This window comes from Staurois parvus, unplaced genomic scaffold (genome assembly GCF_062004578.1).
Source record: "Staurois parvus isolate SC_StPar_1 unplaced genomic scaffold, SC_StPar_1.0 ptg000017l, whole genome shotgun sequence".
In the NCBI taxonomy this organism is placed as follows: Eukaryota; Metazoa; Chordata; class Amphibia; order Anura; family Ranidae; genus Staurois; species Staurois parvus.
This window is the reverse complement of record NW_028317813.1, coordinates 4706573-4734468: the sequence shown is the minus strand read 5'-3', so window position 1 is coordinate 4734468 and position 27896 is coordinate 4706573. Positions and strand designations below refer to the sequence as shown.

At 40.7% G+C, this 27896-nt stretch overlaps 1 protein-coding gene across 1 annotated transcript in view; it reads right to left on the bottom strand.

Moving 5' to 3' along the window:
• Positions 1–27896, bottom strand: part of RB1 (RB transcriptional corepressor 1) — a 279061-nt gene that overhangs the window by 235952 nt on the left and 15213 nt on the right. The window contains exons 3-11 of the mRNA XM_089679104.1: positions 24662–24774; positions 21901–22035; positions 17923–17961; positions 17553–17620; positions 16674–16784; positions 15989–16137; positions 9576–9653; positions 2931–3040; positions 2001–2075 (exon numbers count right to left, since the gene is read on the bottom strand). Of these exons, the coding sequence (XP_089535230.1) occupies positions 2001–2075; positions 2931–3040; positions 9576–9653; positions 15989–16137; positions 16674–16784; positions 17553–17620; positions 17923–17961; positions 21901–22035; positions 24662–24774 (878 nt within the window). The remainder of the gene's footprint in view (positions 1–2000; positions 2076–2930; positions 3041–9575; positions 9654–15988; positions 16138–16673; positions 16785–17552; positions 17621–17922; positions 17962–21900; positions 22036–24661; positions 24775–27896) is intronic.

Sequence of the window (27896 nt, the reverse complement as noted above, 5' to 3'; positions counted from 1 at the left end):
GAGCACTGCACTGACAGGAGCAAGGAGCTGGAGGGAGAGAGAGATTGACCCTGCTTCCTACCAGCTCTCTCCTCCACTCCCAGCTTTCTCCTGGACACTTCTGTGACTGGCGTTGTGGGCTGTGCCCTCTCCCCCCTCCTCCTTCTTGCAATGAGTGTTCACTTTTTATTTACTTTCAAATGTGATTTATTGAAAGAAGAGAAAGGAGCTTACAACCATGGTATACAGACATCATTTGACAGCATCATCAAGGAATTGCAACAAGCTTACACTCAAGATGATGTAAATTTGACAAAACTCATGGCAAACAGACATTCAAAAAGGGAAGTACAATAGGGTACCAAGAAAGAGTAACCTTAATGCATTAGGGATGAGAGTATATCAGTACGAAGTGGAGACAGCTCAACTGGTCTATGAAGAATATTCGCAGTAGCTAAGAACAAGTTTCCGGGAAAGCCAACCAACGATCCCAAATTTAATTATACTTGGCTGGACTTCCCCTGTAAGCATAAATGAGTTTCATAAAGGGCAATGATGAGTTAACTTCAAGGCACCAGGCTTGGAATGTGGGGTGGAGAGCTTGCATCCAGTGGCAAGCCATTAAAATTTCCAAGCAGCAAAAAAGGGCTTCATGTACATAAAGTATCTGATAAGAAGTGTTAATTTGGACGTCTAATTTCGATTTAGTGTTAGTCATAGTCTTTTGACGAAAATGCCATTTTAGTCATATTTCAGTCAACTAAAATCTAATGGGTTTCGTCACATTGTAAAGCATTATTTAAGCATTTCTCTAGAATTTCCAAAGTCATTATATACTCCTGGAGTAAATATCTAATAACATATTATTTATATTAAGGTTTGAACATGCACTATAGACACATATTTAGCCGTTGTGATATAACCAGTGTTCATTTTTAAGTCAATTATTGATTTAGTTTTAGTCCTAGTCTTTTGACTAAAATGCCATTTTTATTGTATTTTAGTCATGTGAATTGTTTTCATTCCAGTTGTATTTTAGTCGCTGAAAATATTTTCGTCAACAAAATTAACACTGCTTAGTAGTGCAGCTCCTGTATTCCTGTGAACACTGCTGTTGGCTTGTTAATACAGGAATGCTACACTTGCAGGAAGAAGAAGGGGGAAAATCCACAGCCCACACCACCACCCGATTCCCTTCTCCTCGCCACTCCCAGCACTGGGATGACAGGAGTAGTGATAAACGCTGTCATTACTCCTGTCAGCCTTGTAAAGGAAGGCAACCCATTCCTGCAATGAACCATTGTGCCAAGGGAAGCCGTCCTTCCCACCCTCCCCTTATTTTAGCCCTGCTAGGGAAAGGGAAGCTTTAATAAAGGATAACTTACCCTAGTAAATAATTATTTTCTATGATCATCAGCTCCATCTAGTAGCCATACTGTAGTATTTTCCTAGCTCATTATATTCTTATGCCGTTTCACAGGTCAAACAGCTCTGCAGATTTTGTATAAATCCACCCCTAGCATAGCTTTCATCCGTACATTAAGACATTGGTCCCCAAAGGGCAGCTCTTTGCTCACCTTTATTTATGATGGGACATTATTCCCACTTACTTGCACAGACCACAGCTACCCATCGGAAGTCTGAAGAACAGTGAACCGGCCCCATGTTTGGAATGTTTGGGGATCCATGCATCACCAGCTTATTCATATTTATTGTTACACAGTGCATGTTGCACCCTCATTAATTATAAAATGTGAAAAAATTTATAATTTGTCCAATAGGTATGCAGTGTTGACTAGCTAAAAGCAACTGCCCTGCACAAACACAGATCCAAAAATCAAGTCATCATGGAGAGGCCAGCAGCCAGTCCTCCCTCTGGTAACTATCTAGTGCCAACTCTTCCCATAACAGAAACCTTCAGGAATTGTGTGAATTACAAAAAACAATAGCCATGACTTATGAAAATAAAAAAGTCCGCAAGCATGTTAAATGGTAAATGAAGTGACTGTGAATAAGCTCACCTTACTGGTGTCTGAGGAGGTATCACAGGTGCTTCACCACCAATATGTTTCTTAGGTGTTCTCTCCTGTTCCAAACTAGAAAAAAAATGGTATATGCATTACTTTGTAAAAACAGTATCACAATTGTTGCAGGATAAGCAATTACAGTTACAGATTACAGGGATTCCCCTATCCTAAACACGTGTATGTATCTAAATACTCAATAAAAATGTTTTAAATGTACAATTGTAACTTGTAATGATCATATAGAGGTTCAGAAAATAACATTCATGCATGGATAGATCCAAATATGACAAGTGATTATTGGAGCAACCATTAAGTTCTCAGGATTCAACAAATCAGACCAGTGAAAGTTGATTAACAGTCAGCTGCTATAGGTTGTTGCACACCCCTGTGCCACCTGGCTGATAAATAGTGTAATACCTGGTTTAGGTACAGTCAGTTATTTTTCAGACACATCATTAATTACAAAATGTACTAATTACAGTAAACAAAATGTGAATTAAATTAAATGAGTAAAAATAAGTTACTTTTAAAATCAGGGTTCTGGTCTATTCTCAGAACACCTAAAATACAGTAAATGCTGCTCAATCCTGACATACTAAAGCTGGGTTCACACAAGCCTTTCCAGGGAATGGCTGATTTTTGGTCAATGTGTACTCATCTTTATTCAACAGAAGCTGGTCTGTCGTACAGTCCTGCTGAAAAACCAACATTTGATTACTGCTTGAAGCCAAAGTATGAAAGCGCTGATCAGTATATTCTGTTGGGGGGAGTCACCCTTGCAGAATACAATAGCCCAGAGGGAGAGATCCACATTAACATCGCTGGTGTTGATGCAAAGGATCAGTCAGTTTTTGTTGAATGAAAAAAAAAATTGCATGTGTATACACAGCTTAAGAAAATAAGCAGATATATTTCTCTGCTTACCTTTCACTGATGTCAACTTTCAGAGATGGATCATTTTTCAAAAACAGCCTTGAGTCAATGTCCTTGTTTCTCTTATAAATGTCTTCATACTGCTTTGAAATTACCTCAACCTAAAGAGAAAATTAGAATGACAAAATTTTAAAAATTAGTCTTTAGATAACAGAGGCTAACCACCACGAAATGCATGTGGTAAACAGCACCTTTTCAACTCTGACAGGGGAACCAGTTTTGCACCACCACTGTCTGGCAACATATATTTCTATAATGTGGATAATTCGGGGCCATGCTTATCATAGAACAAAAGAAGTATCTAGTCTCAGGAAATCATACAGTACCTCTTGGGTTACAGCAGAGACAAGGTTTTTAGCTAACCTCATTGGCCTCCTATTTGAAAAGGTGACTAGCTGGGAAGAATACACAAAACAAACACTTTAAAATAGTCAGAAATTATAAAATCATCTTTCCTATCTGGTCAAATAGAGCAATGAAAATCATCTACATAGCCATCTTCACTTTAAAGCCTAAGTAAAGCTAAATTTAAAAACAAATAAATCAACAAAAGAAACATATAGTAGCTTAAAGTCAAGCAGGATTGGTCCCTTGTGCCAATTCTTGTTTTAACTGAAATCTTCCTCTGTCCCTGCCCCCCCTCCCACTACTGTCATCTCAATCTTCTGATATGGGAGGTTAATACAACTAAGGTCTATCGCAGGCTCTGATCAAAAAAGCCAAACTATGCCCATCCTTTCTGCTCAGCTATACCATTTTTAGAAGCCAAACTACAGCTTCTATGACTGAAACAGAATTTAGGAATGAAGGACAAGTGGATGATTGATATTATTATTATACAGTATTTATATAGTGGGGGACAGTACATGAGACAATACAGTAACAATACAATACACGAGGGGTTCGAGGGCCCTGCTCTTTCGAGCTTACAATCTAGGAGGGAGGGGATAGTGGTACAGGAGGAAGTGGCTGTGGGGGATGGAGTGGTAGGAAGAGTGGAGGAGAACGGCTGTTAGGTGAGGGAGGGGTAGGCTTCCCTGAGGAGATGGGTTTTCAGGGTGCGCCTGAAGGTGAGGAGGGTAAGTGACAGTCTGATGGATTGGGGTAGGGAGTTCCAGAGGATGGGGAAGTCCTGCAGTCGGGCGTGGGAGGAGGAGACCAAGGAGCTAGAGAGTAGGAGGTCATGTGAGGCGCGAAGGGCACGGGTAGGGTGGTATTTGGGTATCAGGTCAGTAAGGTAGTTTGGGGCAGCGTTATGAATGGCTTTGTATGTCAGAGTTAGTAATTTGAATTTAATGCGTTGGGCAATCGGAAGCCAGTGAAGGGATTGGCAGAGGGGGGTGGCAGAAGTGGAGCGGTTGGTGAGGTGGATGAGTCTGGCTGCTGAGTTCAGGATTTGAATTTCTTGTTGCTATTCTGTCTCTCTGTGTTACAATACACCTACCATTCGATTTTTAGACTGATCATTTCTTTGTGAGTGGGCAAACATTCAAAATCAGCAGGGGATCAAATACTTATTTCCTTCACTGTACATTCCATACTGGTAAAACCTCTATCCTACCCAACAGTCTAGACTTGGGTCTTACAGCCACCAGAAGAAACAGCTTACCATCATCAATAACTAGAGTCATAATTACAGACATAGAAACAGAAATATGCACACTGCCATTGAGATACAGTATCTCACAGGAGCAAATCCCTCACATTTTTGTAAATATTTTATTATATCTTTTCATGTGACAACACTGAAGAAATGACACTTTGCTACAATGGAAAGTAGTGAGTGTACAGCTTGTATAACAGTGTAAATTTGCTGTCCCCTCAAAATAACTCAACACACAGCCATTAATATCTAAACCGCTGGCAACAAAAGAGAGTACACCCCTAAGTGAAAATGTCCAAATTGGGCCCAAAGTGTCAATATTTTGTGTCACCACCATTATTTTCCAGCACTGCCTTAACCCTCTTGGGCATGGAGTTCACCAGAGCTTCCCAGGTTGGCACTAGAGTCCTCTTCCACTCCTCCATGACAACATCATGGAGCTGGTGGATGTTAGAGACCTTGCACCCTCCACCTTCCATTTGATCTGCCCCACAGATGCTCAATAGGGTTTAGGTCTGGAGACATTCTTGGCCAGTCCATCACCTTTAACTTCAGCTTTTTTAGTAAGGCAGTGGTGGAGGTGTGTTTGGGGTCGTTCTCATGTTGGAATATTGTCCTGGGGCCCAGTCTCTGAAGGAAGGGGATCATGCTCTGCTTCAGTATGTCACAGTACATGTTGGCATTCATGGCTCCCTCAATGAACTGTAGCTCCTCAATGCCGGCAGCACTCATGCATCCCCAGACCATGACACTCCCACCACCATGCTTGACTGTAGGCAAGACACACTTTTCTTTGTACTCCTCACCTGGTTGCCGCCACACACGCTTGACACCAACTGAACCAAATATGTTTATCTTGGTCTCATCAGACCACAGGACATGATTCCAGTAATCCATGTCCTTAGTCTGCTTGTCTTCAGCAAACTGTTTGCAGGCTTTCTTGTGCATCATCTTTAGAAGAGGCTTCCTTCTGGGACGACAACCATGCAGACCAATTTGATGCAGTGTGCAGCATATGGTCTGAGCACTGACAGGCTGACCCCCCACCCCTTCAACCTCTGTAGCAATGCTGACAGTACTAATATGCCTATTTCCCAAACACAACCTCTGGATATGACACTGAGCACGTGCACTCAACTTCCTTGGTCGACCATGGCGAGGCCTGTTCTGAGTGGAACCTGCCCTGTTAAACTGCTGTATGGTCTTGGTCACCGTGCTGCAGCTCAGTTTCAGGGTCTTGGCAATCTTCCTATAGCCTAGGCCATCTTTATGTAAAGCAACAATTCTATTTTTCAGATCCTCAGAGAGTTCTTTGCCATGAGGTGCCATGTTGAACTTCCAGTGACCAGTATGAGCGAGTGAGAGCGATAACACCAAATTTAACACACCTGAGACCTTGTAACACTAACGAGTCACATGACAGCGGGGAGGGAAAATGGCTAATTGGGCCCAATTTGGACATTTTCACTTAGGGGTGTGCTCACTTTTGTTGCCAGCAGTTTAGACATTAATGGCTGTGTGTTGAGTTATTTTGAGGGGACAGCAAATTTACACTGTTATACAAGCTGTACACTCACTACTTTCCATTGTAGCAAAGTGTCATTTCTTCAGTGTTGTCACATGAAAAGATATAATAAAATATTTACAAAAATGTGAGGGGTGTATTCACTTCTGTGAGATACTGTAGGGACAAAATTATCTGTATACAGTCAAGAAAACAACCTATCAGCGCTAAAGAACAGGCTCCAAAAGCAGATGTACTGCCCATTCTATAGTCAACCATAATATCTGTGTGCCTCCAACAAATTCCTTCTATATGTGCGCACAAATTGGGTATGGAATGTTGACTCCATCGTCCAGAAGGTGGAAAAGGAACTTAGGCATCAAACAGGTAAGAGGAACCATATACTCTAGAACCATATACTCTATTCCCCACCACATACCATATGTATATCTAGCGTCATTGCCCCTACACTGAAGATTATAGGCAGGCACCAATGCACAATGGGAAGCCTATAGTAAGAGGGTCCTACTGCAGTTTTACACTGTTCTAAAAGAGGAAAGACTGAGAGCTGCCACTTGGGAGTTTACTATTTAAGTTTCTGTTGGCATTGCCTTTTCCAGGTAGGAGAACCCTTCTTTCCAGGTGCTTTCATGTTGGCTAGCTTTTGACTACTTTCCAAAAAGAAACTGTAAAGATAACATTATCGCAATGTCCACAAAAGTGCATTTACTTTGTAACGTTCAACATTTAAACTACCAAGCATGCCTAACAGAATCAAACACTTAGTTTAGCTAGTCTTGAACATGGCATAAGCAGTATAGGAGGAGCCACCCAGCATCTCTATTAGCCACCTCAAGACCGAACACTTTAACCCCCTTCCTGCCCAGGCCATTTGTCAGTTTTTGGCACAGTCATACTTTGAATAACAATTACTTATTCATTCAACGTTGTACCCAGATTACATTTTTATCATTTTTTAGACAGATAGAACATTCTTTTGGTGGTATTTAACCACCACTGTTTTTTTTTTTGCTATAAAAATTCTTTTTTTTAGTTTGTTATAAAATTTTGCAAATAAATAACCTTCATTGATAAATTTGGGGCCAAAATGTACCGTACTACATTATGGTGGTAAAAATAACTCAAATCAGTGTATATTATTTAGTCTGTGTGAAAGTTATAGAGTCTACAAACTATGGTGTGTGTAAAATATATACACACACACATAATATATCTATCTATCCTGATGTACTAACTGTCTATAACATTTCTTGAGCCCCTAAAATGTCGGGACAACACAAATACTCCCCAAGTGACTCATTTTTGGAAAGCAGACAGTCCAGGGTATTTAGTAAGAGGCATGGTGCGTTTTCTGAAGTTGAGTTTTCTGAAGTTCTCATTTTAGTCACTTTTTTTGGAAAGTGAGAAAAATAAATAAAAATAAAATCCTGATCTGTACTAACCTGGCGTTTTCGGGCCTCAAGAAATGAGATGGGCAGTACATCAGGATTGATTGTCAGATATATATAAACCATAGTTTGTGGACTCTATAACTTTCCTAAAGACTAAATAATAGAAACTAATTTGGGGTATTTTCACCAAAGAAATGTAGCAGAATACATTTTGACCCAAATTTATGAAGAAATGTTATTTATTTGCAAAATTTTATAACAGAAACGAAGAAAAACTAGCTTCTTTTTCAAAAGTTTCTGTTTTTTTTGTTTATTAAGCAAAAAAAAAAAAAAAACTCAGTTGTGATTAAATACCACCAAAAGAAAGCTCTATTTGTGTGAAAAAAATGATAATTTTTTTTATGGGTACAGTGTTGCATGACCGCACAATTGTCATTTAAAGTGCGATAACAGTGAAAGATGCAAATTGGCCTGGGCAAGAAGCGGGTAAAAGTGCCCAGTACTGAAGTGGTTAATAAGATATTTCTACATAGAATTACACCCCAAAATATTCTACTACTTATCATGAGTATGGCAATAACAGTGCAACTTTCACTTTTTGAAATGATTATATACCGGAAATTGTATCTTGTGTATCAAACAAGTTAAACAATTGTATCACAACCAATGTACTGTAATGGTCACCTGTATATCAGTGGTCAGGGAATATAGCTTAGTGTAGCATCATCCATAGCATTCCCAGTTCCTTTAAGCCAAGTAAGCCTAGTCTACTGTTACATGGCTGCCACCATGAATGCTATGTTCACTGGCCAAGAAGTACAAGAGGTTAAAGAAAGGGAGAACAAAAGCGTTCCTGCAGGTTCCAAGAATGCAGTTGTCCACAGGTTATAGCTGTGACAGGTGTCTCGCAGGAACATAGTCAGTCACATGTGCAGATAGGTCAGTTCAGGCACAGGCGGAGACATGATCAGCAAACAAGCAAAAGGATCGGTCAAGGCAACAGGCAGAAACGTGGACAATAAACAGGCCACGGTTAGTACAGTCAGCAGGCGAAGGCAAAACTACGCTGGTGTGGTGGTCATCAGGAATATTGTTGTTGGTTTACACTGGTCTGTGACACTAGCGACCAGTGTGGCAGCAATCAGGAACACTTCTGCTGACCTACATTGGTCTGGTGACACTGAAACTGGAATGGCAGTTGTCAGGGAAACTGTTTGCTGCACTGGTGTGGTGGCAATCAAGAATACGGATTCTAGCTACACTGATATAGTGGCAATGGGAAATCAGGAGGTTGAGTTGGGGTTTTATGGCTCAACTACTACCCCCTTTAACAGCAGAGGCAGTGGCCGGGGGGTGTGTACACATGCTGCAGCTGTGATGGTTTGCTTCACAGCTGTGTCAGGAATTATATCCCATGGAAGCCTGTTGAAAATGACCCATTCAAGTAACTGGGGTGCTTGTGCGAGGTCCTGCAAAATGCTCTTTGAAAAAACAAAAAGGTGGCTCTTCAGAGAGCATCTCACATGTGAACAAATCCTTAAGGCTCAGGTGTGGCGGATATTAGGGATACTGACTGGCAGCACTGGTTTGTGTACTGCTCTGGGGGTTCATCGGGTCTTTTTTTATACACACTATGATTGATATTACAGTGATCAACACTGTATAAGCAATCATCTTAATTGTGTTTGGCATCTATTCATGGTGACATTGCTTATATTGTGATTGCTGTGACTGGCCACAGCTATCACATGGTACATCACAGAGATCACAGTAGTAAGCAATAGCATCATGAATGAAAGCCATGGTATATGACTGGACACGTGATCACATGGTACGAAGGCTAATAACAGTAGCCCAGTACCACGATCAGTGGACACAGCGGTCACAGGTCGTGCTACTGTGTATTCCCGGGGGCAGACATGAGTTGCATTTCTAGAAGGATGTATCGGTACATCCTCCCAGGACAGTGCTGCTCCTGCCCAGATGATTATATGCAGTGGCCAGGTGGGAAGTGGTTCAAAAAAAGGATACCAAATATAAGAGGATGGAGTGAATTATGCCTAGTTTATTAAGTTCAACAACATAAAAACTGCAATTAGAACAGGTTAGAAAGATACCTTTGGGAGACCGTCCATGGAAGAAATTCCAGTAGAATCCAAAAAGTCAACAAAACTAGAGAAATAAACATTTTTCACCTAAGAAATGGAAATGCATTTCATTAATACAACATTCAAACAAATATGTCTTCGTAATTCAAGCATAAATAGGAACATGCTGAAATTTTTTTCCATAAGATAAAAAAAGCAGATTGTTGACCTTTAAAATATAGTATTTGCATCATTTTATCTCAGAGCATGAGAGATGGAGTGTTAGAGACACACAAAGAATGTGTGTCAATTGGATGGATCTTGGTTTCAGGCTGAGCAGGATTTTATGTTGGGGAGAATTGAAAGCCCTCTGTTAGGTGTCAGCCCCAGGGATCTAGGGGCTTCCAGAAAACAAGCGGAGGATTAGCAAACATAAATGTAGGCCTCAAGGTGCTTGTATTTTGAAACTATTTTGATCACTTGACAGATTCACTTTCAGATCACTTATACACTGAAGTAATAACAAAGATGCCTTTTAAAAGTATGTCGTTGGGGGATTCCCACAAATTGTTTCTGGATATAATGTTGTATTTTTCTTTAGCAATTAGATTCATTTTATCAAACGAAATAGAAAAGGTTTCTATATTTTTATTATTATATAGGGTGAGTAGCAGCCAATGCAGAGATTGGCAGAGAGGGGTGGCAGACACTGAACAGTTGGTAAGGTGGATGAGCCTGGCAGCAGCACTGATGATTGACTGGAGGGGGGATAGCCTATGTAAAGGTAAGCCAATGAGGAGGGAGTTGCAGTAATCGAGGCGAAAGATATCATGAGAGTGAATTAGGAGCTTTGTGGTGTCATTGGTTAGGAAGGGGCGTATTTTGGAGATGATGCAGAGGTTGAGACGTCAAGCTTTGGAGAGTGATTGGATGTGGGTCCAGGATTACACCTAGCACCCTGGCATGCAGGGACGGGTTGATGGTAGTGCCATTGATCTTGACCAGGGGTGGGCAAACTTTTTGACTTGAGGGCCGCAATGGGTTCATATATTGGACCCGGGGGCCGGACTAGCTGCTGGCCGGCCCAGCCACTACCATGCCATCCATAGTAAGTATAGTAATATTCCCCCATAGTAAGCATAGTAATTAATCCCCCATATAGTAATTCATCCCCCATAGTAATTCATACCCCATATAGTAATTCATCCCCATATAGTAATTCATCCCCCATATAGTAATTCATCCCCCATATAGTAATTCATCCCCCATAGTAATTCATCCCCCCTATAGTAATTCATCCCCCATATAGTAATTCATCCCCCATATAGTAATTCATCCCCCATAGTAATTCATCCCCCCTATAGTAATTCATCCCCCCCTATAGTAATTCATCCCCCATATAGCAATTCATCCCCCATAGTAATTCATCCCCCATATAGTAATTCATCCCCCCTATAGTAATTCATCCCCCCTATAGTAATTCATCCCCCCTATAGTAATTCATCCCCCCTATAGTAATTCATTCCCCATATTGTAATTCATTCCCCATATTGTGTCAATTCACTTACCTTTGCTCCGCGCGTCATCTATGCCATCCATAGTAAGTATAGTAATATTCCCCCATAGTAAGCATAGTAATTAATCCCCCATATAGTAATTCATCCCCCATAGTAATTCATCCCCATATAGTAATTCATCCCCCATAGTAATTCATCCCCCATATAGTAATTCATCCCCCATATAGTAATTCATCCCCCATATAGTAATTCATCCCCCATATCGTAATTCATCCCCCATATCGTAATTCATCCCCCATATCGTAATTCATCCCCCATAGTAATTCATCCCCCATATAGTAATTCATCCCCCATATAGTAATTCATCCCCCATATAGTAATTCATCCCCCATATAGTAATTCATCCCCCATAGTAATTCATCCCCCATAGTAATTCATCCCCCCTATAGTAATTCATCCCCCCTATAGTAATTCATCCCCCCTATAGTAATTCATCCCCCCTATAGTAATTAATCCCCCATATAGCAATTCATCCCCCATAGTAATTCATCCCCCATAGTAATTCATCCCCCATATAGTAATTCATCCCCCATATAGTAATTCATTCCCCATATTGTAATTCATTCCCCATATTGTGGCAATTCACTTACCTTTGCTCCGCGCGTTCCTCTCGCCGTGTTCCCGCGCCGTTCCGGTCTTCAGGGCGGACTGTGAGAGGAGAGGAGTTCATCACGCTGCCCCGCCTACATCCTGATAGCCAATGTTTGCCACGCTCCGCGGGCCGGATTAAAAGGTCCGCCGGGCCGAATACGGCCCGCGGGCCGTAGTTTGCCCATTGCTGATCTTGACAGAGAAGTCAGGGGAATGGGGCACATGAAGAGGAGATATTAAGAGCTCGGTTTTGGATAGATTGAGTTTAAGGAAGTGATGTGACATCCAGACTGTTATGTCGGTCAGTAAGTTAGTGATGCGTGAGGCGACTGAAGTTGTGAGCTGAAGGGTAGAGAGGTGTTGTCAGCGTAGAAAATATATTCAGATTCAGCTGAACCAGAGAGGAGGTGTAGATCGAGAACAGGAGAGATACAAGAACAGAACCCTGGGGGACCCCAAAACGGAGAAAGGAAAAGAGGAGGAGGAAGTAGAATTGTAAGACACTAAAGGTGCGGTGGGATAGGTAGGATGAGAACCAACGCAGAGCACAGTCATGGAGATCAAGGGAGTAATTTTTGAGGAGGAGAGGGTGGTCAACCGTATTAAAGACAGCCGAAAGGTCCAGAAGTAGGAGTACAGAATAATGTCCATTGGTTTTAGTGGTTAGTAAATCGCTTTTGAGTTTTATGAGAGCAGTTTCTGTGGAGTGTTGAGGGCAAAATCCAAACTGATGGGAATCAAGAAGGGTCCAAGAAAGGCTTTTTAAGTATGGGGGTGACTAGTGCATGTTTTAGTGTTGGGGAAGGTGCCAGAAGAGAGGGAGAGATTGAAGATGTGAATTAGAGAGTGTAAGTTAGAGTCAGAGGGTGATTGCAGTATTTGAGAGGGAATAGGGTCCATGGGACAGGTGGTTAGGTGGGTGTTAGCAAAAAGTTTAGGAACTTTGTCTATAGTAGCAGGGTTGAATAAGGGAAGTGTTGAGTGTACCTGTGGACATGGGGTGTTAAGTGGGGGAGTTATCTGTAGAGTGGAGATATCATTAATTGTATCGATCTTATTTTTTTAAGTGACTGGAGATCTCTTGGGCAGTGAGTGAGTTAGTCGGTGGAGGCAGTGGAGGATCAAGTAGAGAGTTAAAGGCAGAGAAGAGTTGACGGTGACTGGATGAGAAGGTGTTAACAAGAGTAAAAAAATCTGCTTGGCAGTGTGGAGTCAAGAATTGTATTTTAGGAAGGAAGTTTTATATTGGTTGAACTCTTTGTGAGACTTAGTCTCACATCAGATACATTTTTTGAGAATTCTGGTGTCGTCTGTTTGCCAGGGTTGTGGGGTCAGGACCTTATCCTGTGTGTAGTGAGAGGGGCAAGACCGTCCAGGGCAGAGGACAGGGATCTACTGTGGGCAGAAGTGGCTAGATTGGGGCATGACAGGAGTGAGATTTTGTCATAGAGGTGGTCAGAAGCAGAGTGGAGAAAAGAAGGGTTAAAGTGGTGAAAGTCTCTCCTGGTAATTGTTAGGAGGCTGGAGGGAGAGGTTGTGGAAGACAGGGAGAGAGTAAAACTAATAAGGTGCTAATCAGAGGGAGGAAAAGGATTGTTGGAGAGGTTGGATGGAGTGCATAGGTAGGAGAATACAAGGTCAAGGGTGTTGCCATCAGAGTGAGTAGAAGCATGTACCCATTGCTTCAGATCAAACGAGGAGGTTAGACTAAGACATTTAGAAATAGCAGGAGTGTTAGTATTAACAGGGATGCTAAAGTCACCGAGAAGGATTGTGGGAGACAGCACTCATTGCACCCACTGATGCTGCTTAACAACCTTTGTTTTATTGACATATATACACTCACCGGTGACTTTATTAGGTACACCAGTTCTATTGCTTGGTAACACAAATTGCTAATCAGCCAATCACATGGCAGCAACTCAGTGCGTTTAGGCATCTAGAGGTGGTGAAGATGACTTCATGAAGCTCAAACTGAGCATCAGAATGGTGAAGAAAAGGGGATTTAAGTGACTTTGAACATGGCATGGTTGTTGGTGTTAGATGGGCTGGTCTGAGTATGTCATAAACTGTAGATCTACTGGGATTTTCACGCACAACCATTTCTATGGAAATCGAGACTCAACAGACCAGGCAACGGTTTTCCAATCTTCTACTGTCCAATTTTGGTTAGCCTATGCGGACTGTAGCCTCCGTTTCCTTTTCTTCGCTGACAGGAGTGGCACCCGATGTGGTTTTCTGCTGCTGCAGCCCATCTGCTTCTAGGTTTGATGTGTTGTGCGTTCAGAGATGGCAATCTGCATACCTTGGTAACGAGTTATTATATGAGATACTGTTGCCTATCATTTCGAACCAGTCTGCCCATTCTCCTCTGACCTTTGACATCAACAAGGCATTTTTGTCCACACAACTACTGCTCACTGGATATTTTCTCTTTTTCTCGGACCATTCTCTGTAAATCCTAGAGATGGTTGTGCGTGAAAATCCAAGTAGATCATCTGTTTTTTAACCACTTCCTGTCCGGACACTTTTACCCCTTCCTGTCCAGGGCAATTTTTAGCTTTCAGCGCTATCACACTTTGAATGACAATTGCGCGGTCATGCAATACTGTACCCATATGAATTTTTTACCATTTTTTTGAGACAGATAAAGCTTTATTTTGGTGGTATTTATTCACCGCTGGGATTTTTATTTTTTTACTATGTAAATGAAAAAGTTCAAAAATTTTGAAAAAAAGTGTTTTTTTAAATAAAATTTTGCAAATAAATAATATTTCATCATAAATCTTAGCCAAAATTTATTCCGTTATTTTTTTAGTAAAAAAAAAAAAAATCCAAATTAGTTTATAACCAAAAATTATAATTTTTAAACATTTTTTTTTACATTTTATTTTATTTTTTTTATATTATTATTTTTTATTTTTTTTATTTTTTTACATACTGTCACCCTAGCAGTACACTGTCACCATGGTGACACTGTACTACGTGGAGGGTGATGAAGATTTTTTTTTTTTTTTTTTTTTTACACTGATTGCTTTTACACCCATATAGGATGTAAAAGCAATCATTTCTCTTTCTCTCTGTCTGCATTCTTGCAGTCATTGAGAATTACTGAGTGAGCTGTGAGTGGTCACAGCTTGTCACATGGTACAAGGCTGTTGTGAATAGCCTTGTACCATGTGACCTCTGTGATCATTCACAGATTTCACACATAGTAAGCAATGATGTCACAAGTGACATCTTGCTTACTACTTTGCATGTGATCACTGATTCGCCAATCAGTGATCACATGATCGGGACCTCGTACAGAGGTCCCGTCCGACAATCAGTGTTTCACTGTGTCCGGAGGACACAGCGGGCACCGGATCGCGGTGGTGCGCGCTCCCAGGGAGCGCGCACAGCTAGAAAAGGCGGTTGCCGTTTATGGACGGCAACCCGACCCTGGACTGCCACCGCCCTGCCGTTTATAAACAGCAGGCGGACGGCAAGAGGTTAAATACTCAGACAAGCTCGTCTTGCACCAACAACCATGCCACTTTCAAAAGTCACTTAATTCCATTTTCTGCCCCATTCTGATGCTCGGTTTGAACTTCAGCAAGTTGCCTTCACCACGTCTAGATGCCTAAATGCATCGAGTTGCTGCCATGTAATTGACTGATCAGCAATTTGTGTTACTAAGCAATTAAAACAGGTGTATCTAAAACTGTGGCCGCTGAGTATAAATACTAACAGAGGAGATTCTCTAAACTCACACGCAAATATAACATTATAAAGAACTTTATTAGAAGAAAGGTAGTTAATATATTTGCCTGCCATCATGCTAATCAATTTAGGAATTTAGCTCTTCAACCCTATTGTATATTTTAGAAGGTATATTTTAAAAAAATATCACAGTAATTGGTGCACTATACTGTACATCAGAGTGCAGGAAATCACCATCAGAAACTATGCTCTCCCTGGAGAGCACTTTTATTGTGATGTGTAGTCTACATACAAAAACTCTATTTACATTTTAGACTTTATTCCATCCTACTAAGTAGCACATATGGACATTAACTGGTTAATTTAATCTGATTCAGTTATGTTCCCAGAAACCTCCAGCCCCAGGAAACGCATGATTTCCAAGAAGACAAACTGTGGTACATCAATTGCCATTTTCTAGGCTAATGTAGTGTTGGACAGAACAAATACTTGTCTCAAGCCATTTATATTTTTAGGAGGGAACTATTTATTCTTCCTCTGCTAAAAACAAACTAAAAACAAGGAAATCATTACCTCATCAACAGGACATTCGTTAGCCCTACAAAGAGCCTCTATGATTCTGGTGTCTGTTTCAGACTGCCGTGACGTACGAGTGTTTCTGCTCTGACCACGTCGCGAAGTTCGGGTTGGTCCATTCACAGAAAGTCCACTTACAGAGCTCTCTGTGTACAAACAGTAAAGAGAAGATTAAGAACAATTACCAATACGAAAACATCAAATACAATATTAAACCTGTACCACCTGACAATAACCTGTCAAAGTGGCTACTTTAAATTAAATACAAATGCCAAAAACTTTATCCTTCTTTAAATTGTGTTAGACACACTGACAATCTACATATGTGATACAAACTTAGCATATGTGAAAGATATCTATACACAGGCACAAAATATCAAACAGGAAAATGGCACGCCGCCCGCACTGGATATAGCAACTGTACTGGGAATCTCAGTTCCCGTGTGGGTTGTGATTTCCAAGGTATTGCAAGGCCTTCTTCCTTATGTGTCCCAGGGCACAGGAGTCCATTCAAATGAACATGCTCTCGTGCCCAAGCAAATTGCAGCAAGCACGACCGCAAAGATGTGAACCAGGGCTTATACTACCCACAGGGAGGAGTAACCCATCAAGCTCTACTACTCAGCAATTTTTGTAAACTCATGGATCGTAACTACACCAACAATTTAAGGTTATGACATACTATATGGTTCTTTCAGAATATCAGATGGTGATCTCTTGATAAAATATTCCAAAACACATAGCAACAGCTGGAACGAGATTATGAGGTCATCATCCATCTGTAAAACTTTTCCTAAAAAAATAAATAAGAAAATTTATTTAAAAAAAATAATAAATAAAAAACACAAATAATAATTTGTTGGAAACAAAGATAAAGCAAAGCCTAAATGTTTTTACTTTTGAACAATAAGTCTTCCTCAATTGTATGCTATTTGTAAACATGGTTTTCAGTTCTACAGGCGAAATTCTGAAAATGCTAGTTACGTGGTAGTTATAACCCTCTGGCTTCAGTACTCTGCAGTTGCTCACTAGAAGTAAGGACATTGGCAAGGGAGCCAGCAATGTCTTCCAAAAATCAAGAAAACAGGTTGGCTCAATACCAAATCAGAAAGACAACTGTACTGAAGTGAAATCCTAAAGTACAACCTTTTGGTCAATTACGCTAGTAATGCTTTAAGTGGGGCAAAGTTTTACCTGCTCAAAACTAAATCGGGAGGGTTACGGTTCACAGAGGCTTGATGCCTAAAAGCCCAGGACACTCCAACAGGTCTGGTGGGGTGGGCTCAGCCATGACCAAGTCCTGACAGCAGAAACACCATTTTTTCAATAAAGGAGAATACCATTTTTGCTGTGACACTGGAGTGCCGACTTCTTCCAGTCTATTGCATAGTATTAGAAGCTATCAGAAGCTACTCTGCCTGTGCACACGGTTGCTGGAGCTATGGATGATTGGAGGTTGCAGCTCTGCTTCACCTGTTAAAGTGACTTCTGTGCCAACAGCTTGAATAAACAAACTGGTCTGAAATACCCTGTACAGTGTGGAGGGTTTAAGAATTCCTACCTTTCGCCAAAAGATATGTTGTCCAAGAGCCTTCAAGAATGGCCTTATGACTAGAGACAGCAGCATTCCTGTGTGCCAACAAAAACAAGATTTCAATTAGTACAATCTTTACATTATCCTGCCATAACAATATTAGGTCATTTCTAAATAGGTCACCAAAGCAAAAAATAAAAGCATATCAATTTGAACACAAGAGTACTGGATGTTGAAATATGTCAATGGGAAAGTTTTTCTACTAAGACTGTGCTCAGGGTTTTATGACAAGTTTACATTGGATTGTGATTTGTCTACAAGTTGTCATATTGCTGTAAATGACAGATTATCCTTGTGACAGTGAGTGGATGCAAAATTGTAAAGATCAAAAACTTACTCTGTATTTGGCACGTTCATAAATATGTCGTTAAACGTACTGAAAGAAACGGAAATGTAAATTATCATCAGCATATGAACATACAAGCTGAGTGATACCTAAAGATAAAAAATAAGGCATACAAACCTTTCCATATAGGAAAAAACACAAAAACTAAAACAAACAATGTAATATATTGCAGCGTATCAATTATTAGATGTGGTGGCTGCATTCATTTTCTTTTTTGTTAGGCTCTCCCCCCCCCTCCCCCATTTTACCTGGGGATCTGGCCAGTAACACACCTCCTGTATTAGAGTGCCCCCACTCTGGATGAATAAGCACAGGGGGCACCTTTGGACAGCAGCATTGTCAGTCTGGTCGGAGGAGAGTGTCAAATGTACTAACAGACTTAAATTCACCAACAAATTCAAGCCAAAAGTCAGCTGAAACTTTATGAGCAGTTATAGCAAACAGTCGTTTTCCTTTTGGGATAAAGGCTTTACATAAATATACAAAAGCTGATCATTGTAAGCACCCATCAGTGTTAGATGGCAGACTAAATCACAGATATGATGTGTAAAAAGGACAATGTTTCAGGTTTTTTTTTTGTTTTTGTTTTTTTACAAAACCTAAAGCAAAGTACAATACTGCACGGTAGTAAAGATGGTGCTGTCCAGGAAAGTAAAAACAGGACCAGGGTATAAAAGAGCAATGCTATGGAAGCAGTGAGCTGTGTGAATCATAATATTTTTTTCCAGAAATCAGACGGGTTTAAAAATGCCAAGGGTTGTTTATTTTCCCAGACTGTTCTAAAACCAACCCTGGTCCATCAGGAAGAACTTCAAGAGCCCATTTACTTGGGTGAAAAGACCTGAATTTATTTCCCGCAAAGCTTTATTTCCACGGAGAAGAGCAGAACTGTTGTGAGAATAGTTTACCACAAGAGGTCACTAACAGGCAGTGAAATCGAATACTTGCAGCAGCAGGCAATTCCCGTACTGCTCTGATTTTAAACAGGCGAATTTAAACACAGAGCAAAATTGATTGCAAACAGGGTGGTGTATAAGGAGCAAAATTTTTTGGCTTACACCCACACCATTAATAGGTGCGATCTTTGAGCTCATTAATAGGTTACCCCGCCTAATACTTTGTGGTATATTTATATTTTTGAATAATTGGTATATAAAGAGGCTCGTTTACAGTTGTGGCAAGGACTGCTGCTCCTTTGAAAAGCAATCCACCCTTGGATCACTTTTCAGAGGTGTTTGTCAGGTGACGAAGAGCCAATATGTCGCCACCTTACTGCCTGTTTTATGTACCTAAATGCTGCACTACCACGCTGCAACTGCCTTGTACACGGTTGTGGGGTGCTTGCAGCACAGCCCCATTTCACTAGAATGGGTTTTGTTCAGCAGACAATAGTGCCTGCTAAACATGACAGGGGGTATAATTATTGCTGCAGCATGTGTACACCTCTGGCCATTGCCTTTGCAGTTTAAGGGGGAGGGGTAAAAACACAGCTCAACTACACTTTTTTTTTTAAACTATCTCCCAACTGCTCCCATTAAAAAATAAATAAATATGTAAACTCTACCTTTCATATTCCCAATTTGTGACTGCTGTACCATGTACCTGTATGAAAAAGGTATCCTGTTCTCTTTGTATTGCTTTCTTTGTGTGAAATCCCTGGTGTTCCTGCCAGTCCCTCTGCTTTCCTATTAAAAATTGAGTAAACACTAGGCAGGAGAATACACTGTCGTCAGTTCTCTAGCTATGCTCTCCTCCAATGGTCAGATCTATGCCAACATGCCCCCCTTGACAGCATTTCACTAGGAAGCTTAGTGTGCTGCTGTTTCTCCTCCCTTAGCTCTTATGAGATGAGAACAGAGGAAATTTGATCTCTTACAAAAAAAGGGGGAAAAAAGTTATTTGTATTGTTTTTTTTTATATCTACACACAAATGTTTTTCCTTTCATTTCTATTTTAGGTTCCATGCACACTAGCATGCACTCCTAGCAGCTACTTGTGAGAATTTTTTTTCTGCTCCTAGTAGTGTTATTCTATGTGTGCATGCACACTATTGTAGGTTGGAATCGCTTTAAAAGGTTCAGCTTCTAGTAATATAAAAAAAAAACAAACACTTTTTTAACCACTAGCCTACAGGGCACTTATACCCCCTTCCTGCCCAGGACAATTTCCAGCTTTCAGCGCTGTTGCACTTTAAATGACAATTGCGCAGTCATGCAACACTGTACCCATATAAAATTGGTATTTTTTTGTGACAGATAGAGCTTTCTTTCGGTGGTATATAATCACCTCTGGGATTTTTATTTTTTCTTAAACAAACCGAAAACCACTGAAAATTTTGGGGGGAAAAAAACATTTTTTCTTAGTTTTTGTTATAACATTTTGTAAATAAGTGATTTTTCTCCTTCACTGATGTGCGCTAATGAGGCTGCAGTGATGGGCACTGATAGGCTGCACTGATGGACACTGATAGGTGGCACTGATGAGGAGGCACTGATAGGTGGCACTGATGGGCATTGACAGGCATCACTGATGGGCACTGAAAGGCAGCACTCATATATGGCACTGATAGGCGGCACTGATAGACAGCACTGATGCACACTGATAGGCGGAATTGACTGACACTGATAGGTGGCACTGATTGGCAGCACTGATAGGTGGCACTGACTGGCATTGATGGGTGACACTGAAAGGCAGCTCAGATGGGCACTGAAATGTGGCACTGATGTGGCGCTGCTGGGGCTACACAGATCATCAGGGCACACTGATCATCAGTGCTGTGATGATCTGTGTACATGTCCCCTCTGAGGAATGCCGATTACCGGCTCTCCTCTTCTCTGCCAGCGCGACAGCTCATGTGGAGAAAAAATCCCGATAACCAGCATTTCCCTGTTTACATGCGATCAGCTGTGATTGGACACAGCTGATCACATGATCGAGCCGACATCTTTGGCTCTTTCCGTGGATCGGTGATCCGCTGTGTCCCTCACCGCCGATCACCATGCTGCATGCTCCGGGAGCCATGCATGCGCGGTTAGAATGGGAGGACGTCATATGATGTCCTCCCAGAACGAGAGAACCACCTTGCGTCCGTCATATTACTATATGGCGGGCGGGAGGCGGTTAAAGCGTTTGAGAGCGACATGCCGGCGGAAAAAAATGCTCAAAGCTCCTAGACGCTGCTAACCGCTTCTAAGAGGCAGTTTCCAGCGTTCTCTCTTTTTCCCTAGCGGAATAGCCGTTTGTCAAGGAGCAAACCAGCAAGCTGCCGCGTCCTTAACAACAGAGGACTCATCAGCTGTCAGCTCCACTGACAGCTGAACGTAAACAAAATAAATGCCGGCAATGAAATTTTGAGAAAGAAAAAAAAAAAAAAAAAACAGTGTGAGGGGTTTCAAGTGGAACCCCATGCCAAAAATTTAAAAACGGTGCGGGGTTCCCCCCTGAATCCGTATCAAACCTTTAGGCAAGAGTATGACGTTTGAGGGGCACTCGATGCCAAAATTATAAGAAAGATTAATAAAATGGGGTAGGGGTCTCCCCAAAAAGCCATACCAGACCCTTATCTGAGCATGTAGTGGGGGGTGGGTGTAGTGCGATTTGCAGTGCAATTTGAGCCATACAAAATAAAAGCTTGAATCACACTGCAAATTGCATCGCACCCAAAAAGAAACTGCATGTGATTCAGACAGAAAACGCACCGCATTCCTGTTCAAATCGCATGCGTTTCTTTGCAATGCAATTTCAACCCATTAAATTTTGTATGGGCTCAAATAGCATCGCAAAGGTATCGGTTTCAGATATTGGAGCATTTCCACGAGGTGTGTTGGATTTTAATATGTTTTTCCTGTCAATATATACAGATACTTATTGCATAAAATAAAGCAAAAATGTAACAAATGATTTCGTACAGCTACGGTCTACCACATACTGTATGTGTACATTTTTTTTTCTTTAGAGATTTTTAGTTACCTTTGAAACTTCTGATACAAATGAAATGTTGTTTCATATTTTTTTTTCAGCTTCATTACAGCACTGTCAACTTTGGTACTCAGATTATCCATGTTGACATCCATTTGCCTTAGAAGACCAAAACATTTACTGACGCTGTGAATCATAAAAAAAAAATAAAAATAATAAAGAAACATACCTGGGTTAATCAAGAATTACAGTAAAACGTTATAAAAACACAATATTATCCCTATCAACAGGCTGGAAGGCTAGCAAGTTATTGCAGTGAGGAGGGAGCGGATTTCATTTAGAGAACAGATTCAGAGCTTCTGCTATGAAATTTGATGAAGAACTAATCCTTCTCTCAGCACCTCTTTAGTTAAAGTAGTTGTACAGCCTGCAGTTTTTTACCTTCTATGCATGAAGGTAAAAGCCTTCAATATACAGCTCCCCCTTAGCCTTCCTAATACTTACACGAGCCTGATCCCGATATGTGTATGAGAGCAGCTGCTGTCCCAGCTTTCTGCCTCCTCACTGGCTCAGAGACAGCAATGGGAACCATTGGCTCCCACTGCTCTCAAACACAGCCATTGAGGATGGAGCATAGGCGAGGTCGAGCCCCGCTCTGTGTTTCTTATGGATAGAGTGGGGCTCAGGAGCGAGCACAAACAAGTGTCCCCACAGCAAGCAGCTTGTATGGGGGCACTCAAAAGGAGGGAGCCCAGAGCACCAGTGAGGGACCCAAGAGGAGGATCGGTGCTATTCTGTGCAATACCCTTGCACAGAGCAGGTAAGTATAACATATTTGTTATTTAAAATAAATAAATAACCTTTAGTATCACTTTAAGAATGCTCTGAATTCTGTGATACAGCAGTATCTACTCAAGGGACATAGTGAAGACAAGTGACAGTATTTAAGGAAGTATATGTGTGGAGATCTTCATGAAGTTTACAAATGTCAACAGCATTCAGACTAATTGAAGTAGGTTAGAAATAATTCAAATTCAATGTATATAATGATTTTAACATTTTAACCATAGATACACTTTGGAGCTCCTGCTTGTTAAGAACATATACCGTAAATAGTTAAATGTTCATAGGACTGATCACAGGTTTACTTTATATCTTATTATGCTCTCCCTGTATGCTGATGATCTGCTGAATTTTTGAAACTCATCTATAATTTCCCTTTTTCCCCCTCAAGGATGTCTCTTGTTTCACAGGCCTTAGGCTAGTTGTACTGATAGAATCAATTTCTGTCTGTCTATAGCCCAACCTGTCCTTGTTTATCTCTTACCACCGGATTCGGGAGAAATAAAGCTCTCCACACAGAAGTGTAAAAGCAGTATTTCTAAAAGTTTAATACAAAACAAGAGATGATATACAGAAACTCAACAGGTGTTTCTAAGTCAGGATAACCAATGCAATATTACACTCTTATCAGTATAGTTACGTGAGAAGCAGAAACTGCAATAGCAGAGAGGCACCATATAAGGTGAATCCGTTACCAATGCAATATTACACTCTTATCAGTATAGTTACGTGAGAAGCAGAAACTGCAATAGCAGAGGGGCACCATATAAGGTGAATCCGTTACCAATGCAATATTACACTCTTATCAGTATTGTTACGTGAGAAGCAAAAACTACAACAGCAGAGAGGCACCATATAAGGGGAATCCGTTTCCAGAGAAACTAAAGCAATTCCTGAGAAACAAAACTAAAGATGTTACATATCTGAAATGGAGGCATTATACAAAATGGATGCCAGTTTACAGATATATTTCCTTACACATAGAGAGAGTGAAATTCACTTCATGAGAGCCCTGTGGGCACCCTTCAATTGAAAAAGGACGCCAAGGGAAAAAAATTGCCAGCCGAACAGTGGCTGCACTCAGCAGAAGTAGCTGCTGATCATTTATTCGGACAACCACCAGCAGATTCATCCAACTGCGCTCTATAGCGTGAATGGGGAATCAGATTTTTTTTTCAATCTATGGCCATTTTAATTTAGCGATATACCAGGCATTAACTATCTCCAGTCAGAATGCAACATACTGAAATCTCCTTTGTATTCCACTGGCAAATAACTGCGATTGAATACCTGGTTATGGCATTTCCCATTGACACTTATGTGTTTTAACCACCTATCTTCCGACCTTAAAGTTATTAAAATGCTACATCTTCCCTGCTTTGGGTTTGTCCAAATTCATACAAAATAGACATATTCTTTAAGTTCTGTGTTTTCAAGGTACATGGCACACAATCCTATTTTTAATTGCTTAGAATAACTTTCTTTCACTTAATTTGGTAAAATGGTGTATTATTTATATGGACCTTTCTGGAACCAAGCAGGCAGGTGCACTGGTCTGCCGTTGGCCTAAACTTAGAAAGGCTTATAAGGCTGTTGAAGGGATTCCACCATGTTCACACCAAATTAAGGGTACAGCTCAATCTTCTTAGGACAGTAAAACAGAAGACTGGTCACTTGGAGTCAAAACAAACTCCATGAATCAGTTTGCTTTTCAAAAACATAAACATAGGTTAGGTTTAAGTACAGTAAAGCTAACGGATACTCACAACTTGTACCAGGTTAACTATCAAGAAAATCACGTACTTGCAACAAGGTCATAATGCTCTAAATAAAAGTGAATGGCACTTTTTGCTTCCTGAATTCCCATTATTTTACTCTCAGACTTTTTACTTATTTTACAGTATGGAAAAAGCGTCAGAAGTAGCCAGACTCTTCTTGAATCATATGTTTATTATAAAAAAAGAATTACCTTATATCTACAGCCTTTACGAGTTCTGTAAAAGTGAAAGTCATTTCGTCAGCATTGACTGCAGCAATATAGAGACAAAGGCCCAAAGATTCTATTTTCTTTATGTTGTCCTGCTGCAAAGAGAACAGAACTAAAATCAGTAGTTACAAAAACTTGCAAAATGTAGTATAGATAGATTCTTCATACATAACCATGTATGCTGCAGAATCAAAAAAGAACAAGCAGAAACCAGAGAAATAATCTACTAGTAACCAAGGTTTTACTAATAGAAAAAATTGGAAATAATCAAAGCAACAGAACAAGCTATCCCAAAATCAAGTAGAAATGTATTCATACTTTGTTCAATTGTGCAAATAAAATGTAACATTGGCAGTAAGGGAAGAGTAAATTGACAAAGCACAGGTTCTCTTTAAAGTGTAAAACAAGCCAGAAGGGTTATAACACCAATCCTCTTACTTTCTGTTTTGTCTCTGAAAATGTTCCTGACAGAGTAGAAAAAAATGACAGGGAACTTAACCATTTTTTCCTCTAAGCAAGATTAAAATGTGAGCAAAAAAAATAAAATAAAAGACTTTGCAATTGAGTACTACTTGTGTTCTGAATTTTGTTTTTAAACACCAGAAGCAGTGGTGGAACAGTGGCTATTTATCCGAGCACCATTTTAAAGAAGGAACAATGACTCAGCAGCTCTCATGGGTCCTGTCAGTGTTTAGAGCTGAAACCACTAGCTGTCATCAACAGCCAGGGTCTAAAACTATACCCAGGAGCTGAGTCAGTCAGTGGCTTCTCATCCTTGCATAGGCTTCTCCATAGCAAAGAAGTGTAATTACAATACTTCCACATTCAGCATGTCCTGTGTTTCCAGGGGCTAGAGTTGATGCAGCTGTCCTGTCTCGCTCTGGAAGAAATACATCATTTATAGTGATCAGCTGATGATAGATTGCTGCTAACAATATACAGTATCACTATTAGGTTACATTAGACAGCTGCATAGCAGTGGTCACTAGAAAGTAGAACTTAACTGTGCCCTGTCACATGCATGTCACTTTTCTGGTTGGAATTTATTTTATTATTATTATTATAATACAGGATTTATATTTAGAATTCCTGTGCCTAAGGTTGCTTTCACACTGATCAGTTTTTCTTCCATTTTTGCATAAAAAAAAAAAGCAGAAGAAAAACACATTCACACATGCAACTCTTCATGCTGGTCAGGTGCGTGTTTTTCAAAGTTCTGCAAAATGCATTTTTGCTGTTAAAACAGCTTCCCGACCGCCATATAGCAGAAATACTGCTACAGGGCAGCACGGGTGCGCAAAATCACGTATATATACACGATTTTGCATTTCCAGGTAGGGGCACACGAGAGCAGCAGCTGTTAATCACCGGGTCCCGGCTGGTAATTATTCGCCAGGGCCCTGTTGATTTCTGAAGATCTCCGACGGGGAGGAGAACTGTTTTGTTTACTAATAGTTCTCCTCCCTGTCAGCTCGGGAACAGCCATCCAGAGCAGTGTGATTACAGTGAAGAACACAGACACCGCCCCCTAGTAAAACACTCCCTGCACACAGTTAACCCTTTGACACCCCTCATTTTAACCCCGTCCTGCCCAGTGCCATTAGTACAGTGTCAGTGCTTTTGTTTAGCACGGATCATTGTATTGGTGTCACTGGGGATGTCAGTAACACCAAGTCAGTTCCCCCCAGTGTCAGAATGTCTGCCGCAGTCCCGCTATGAGTCGCTGATCGCCATCATTACTAGCAAAGATTTTTTCTTTAAATTCCAGTATATATACCGCCATTTGCAAACGTTATAACTTTCACGTAAACTAATTATTGTACAAGTATTGGGATTTTTTTTTCAGCAAAGACGTCAGAGAATACATTTTGGCGTAAAATTTATGATGACATTTGATTTTTTACTGGACATGTTTAATAGCAAAAAGTCAAAAATGTTTTTTTCTCAAAATTGTCGCTTTTTTTTATAGAGCAAAAAATTAAGAAACCACACAGGCGATCAAATACCACCGAAAGAAATCTCAATTCGTGGGGGGAAAAAAAAAAGGACATAAACTTAATTTTGCTGCAGCGTTGCATGACTGCGCAATTGTCAGTTAAAATAATGCAGCGTTGTAATGCAAAAAATGGCCTGGTCAGGAAGGGGGGTAAAAAAAAAAACAAAAAAACAAAACAAAAAAAAATCACCCCATTGAAATAACAAAAACAAAATCCACCCCCAGTTTCTTTTTGGTGTGGTTTTGAATCACGTCATTTTTTTTCTTTTTTACAGATGCAAAATGCACTGAAAAAGTGGCAAAAACCCATAAGTGTTTTTACTTCATTTGTGCAATGGAACAGTGTGCAAGTAGCCTAATTCATCAATAATTTGCGCCAGTTTTAATAACATTTACCAAGTGGGTGATACATTCTAACTATTGTCCCTTTAGAACCTGTTGCTACGGCAGAGACAAATTCCTAAAGAATTACTGTCTGTTTGCAGATTAGAAAACTGGAGGTAATTAAGACCAGCGCTGAGTGGATGTACAGAGGTACACCAATACTCAGAGAGGGGCATGTCTGCATTTGGAAGCTGCCACGATTGGGACAGTTTCCTGCACAGTACTGTATCCCCAGACCCATTTTAGCTGGTGAACTGGGAGATTCCCCAGATGAAAGCTAAAAGTAAACCAGGGAGATCGGTATAGGGGTGATGTCATTACCCAAATATGACAATGTCCTTATCTGGGAAATTACTTGTGTCACTGGGTAGACAGAGCCTGATGAGGAACAGAAACTAGTTGCCCATTAGCTGCTATTGGACTGAAAAATGGCTAGGAATTTGCCAACTGCCGTACACAGTCAATCAACAACCAAGCAGACCTGATGGGGACATAGCCTATCACTATCAATGTTTGCTCACCTCTACTACAGTACTTCTTGCCTATGTGCCTGCTAATGTGATGGGCACAGTGGCCAGAGAGAACGAGCACATTGGAGGAAGAAGTGCCCAGTATGGACACTCCAACTTTGGTGCCCAGCAGTGACAAATTCATGTAACTATCTCTGACAGACACATGCATCAGGTGCAAATACTGACAATTTCAGTGCCCCAGCGGAGTTCTAAATGGCATCTACAACACCTTTAGTCCTCGTGCACACTGGGCTTTCTTACAGCAGCTGTTTTTGGCTTTGGACGTTTTTTTCTACAGCCAGTAAACCCCCCAGCATGTTATCCT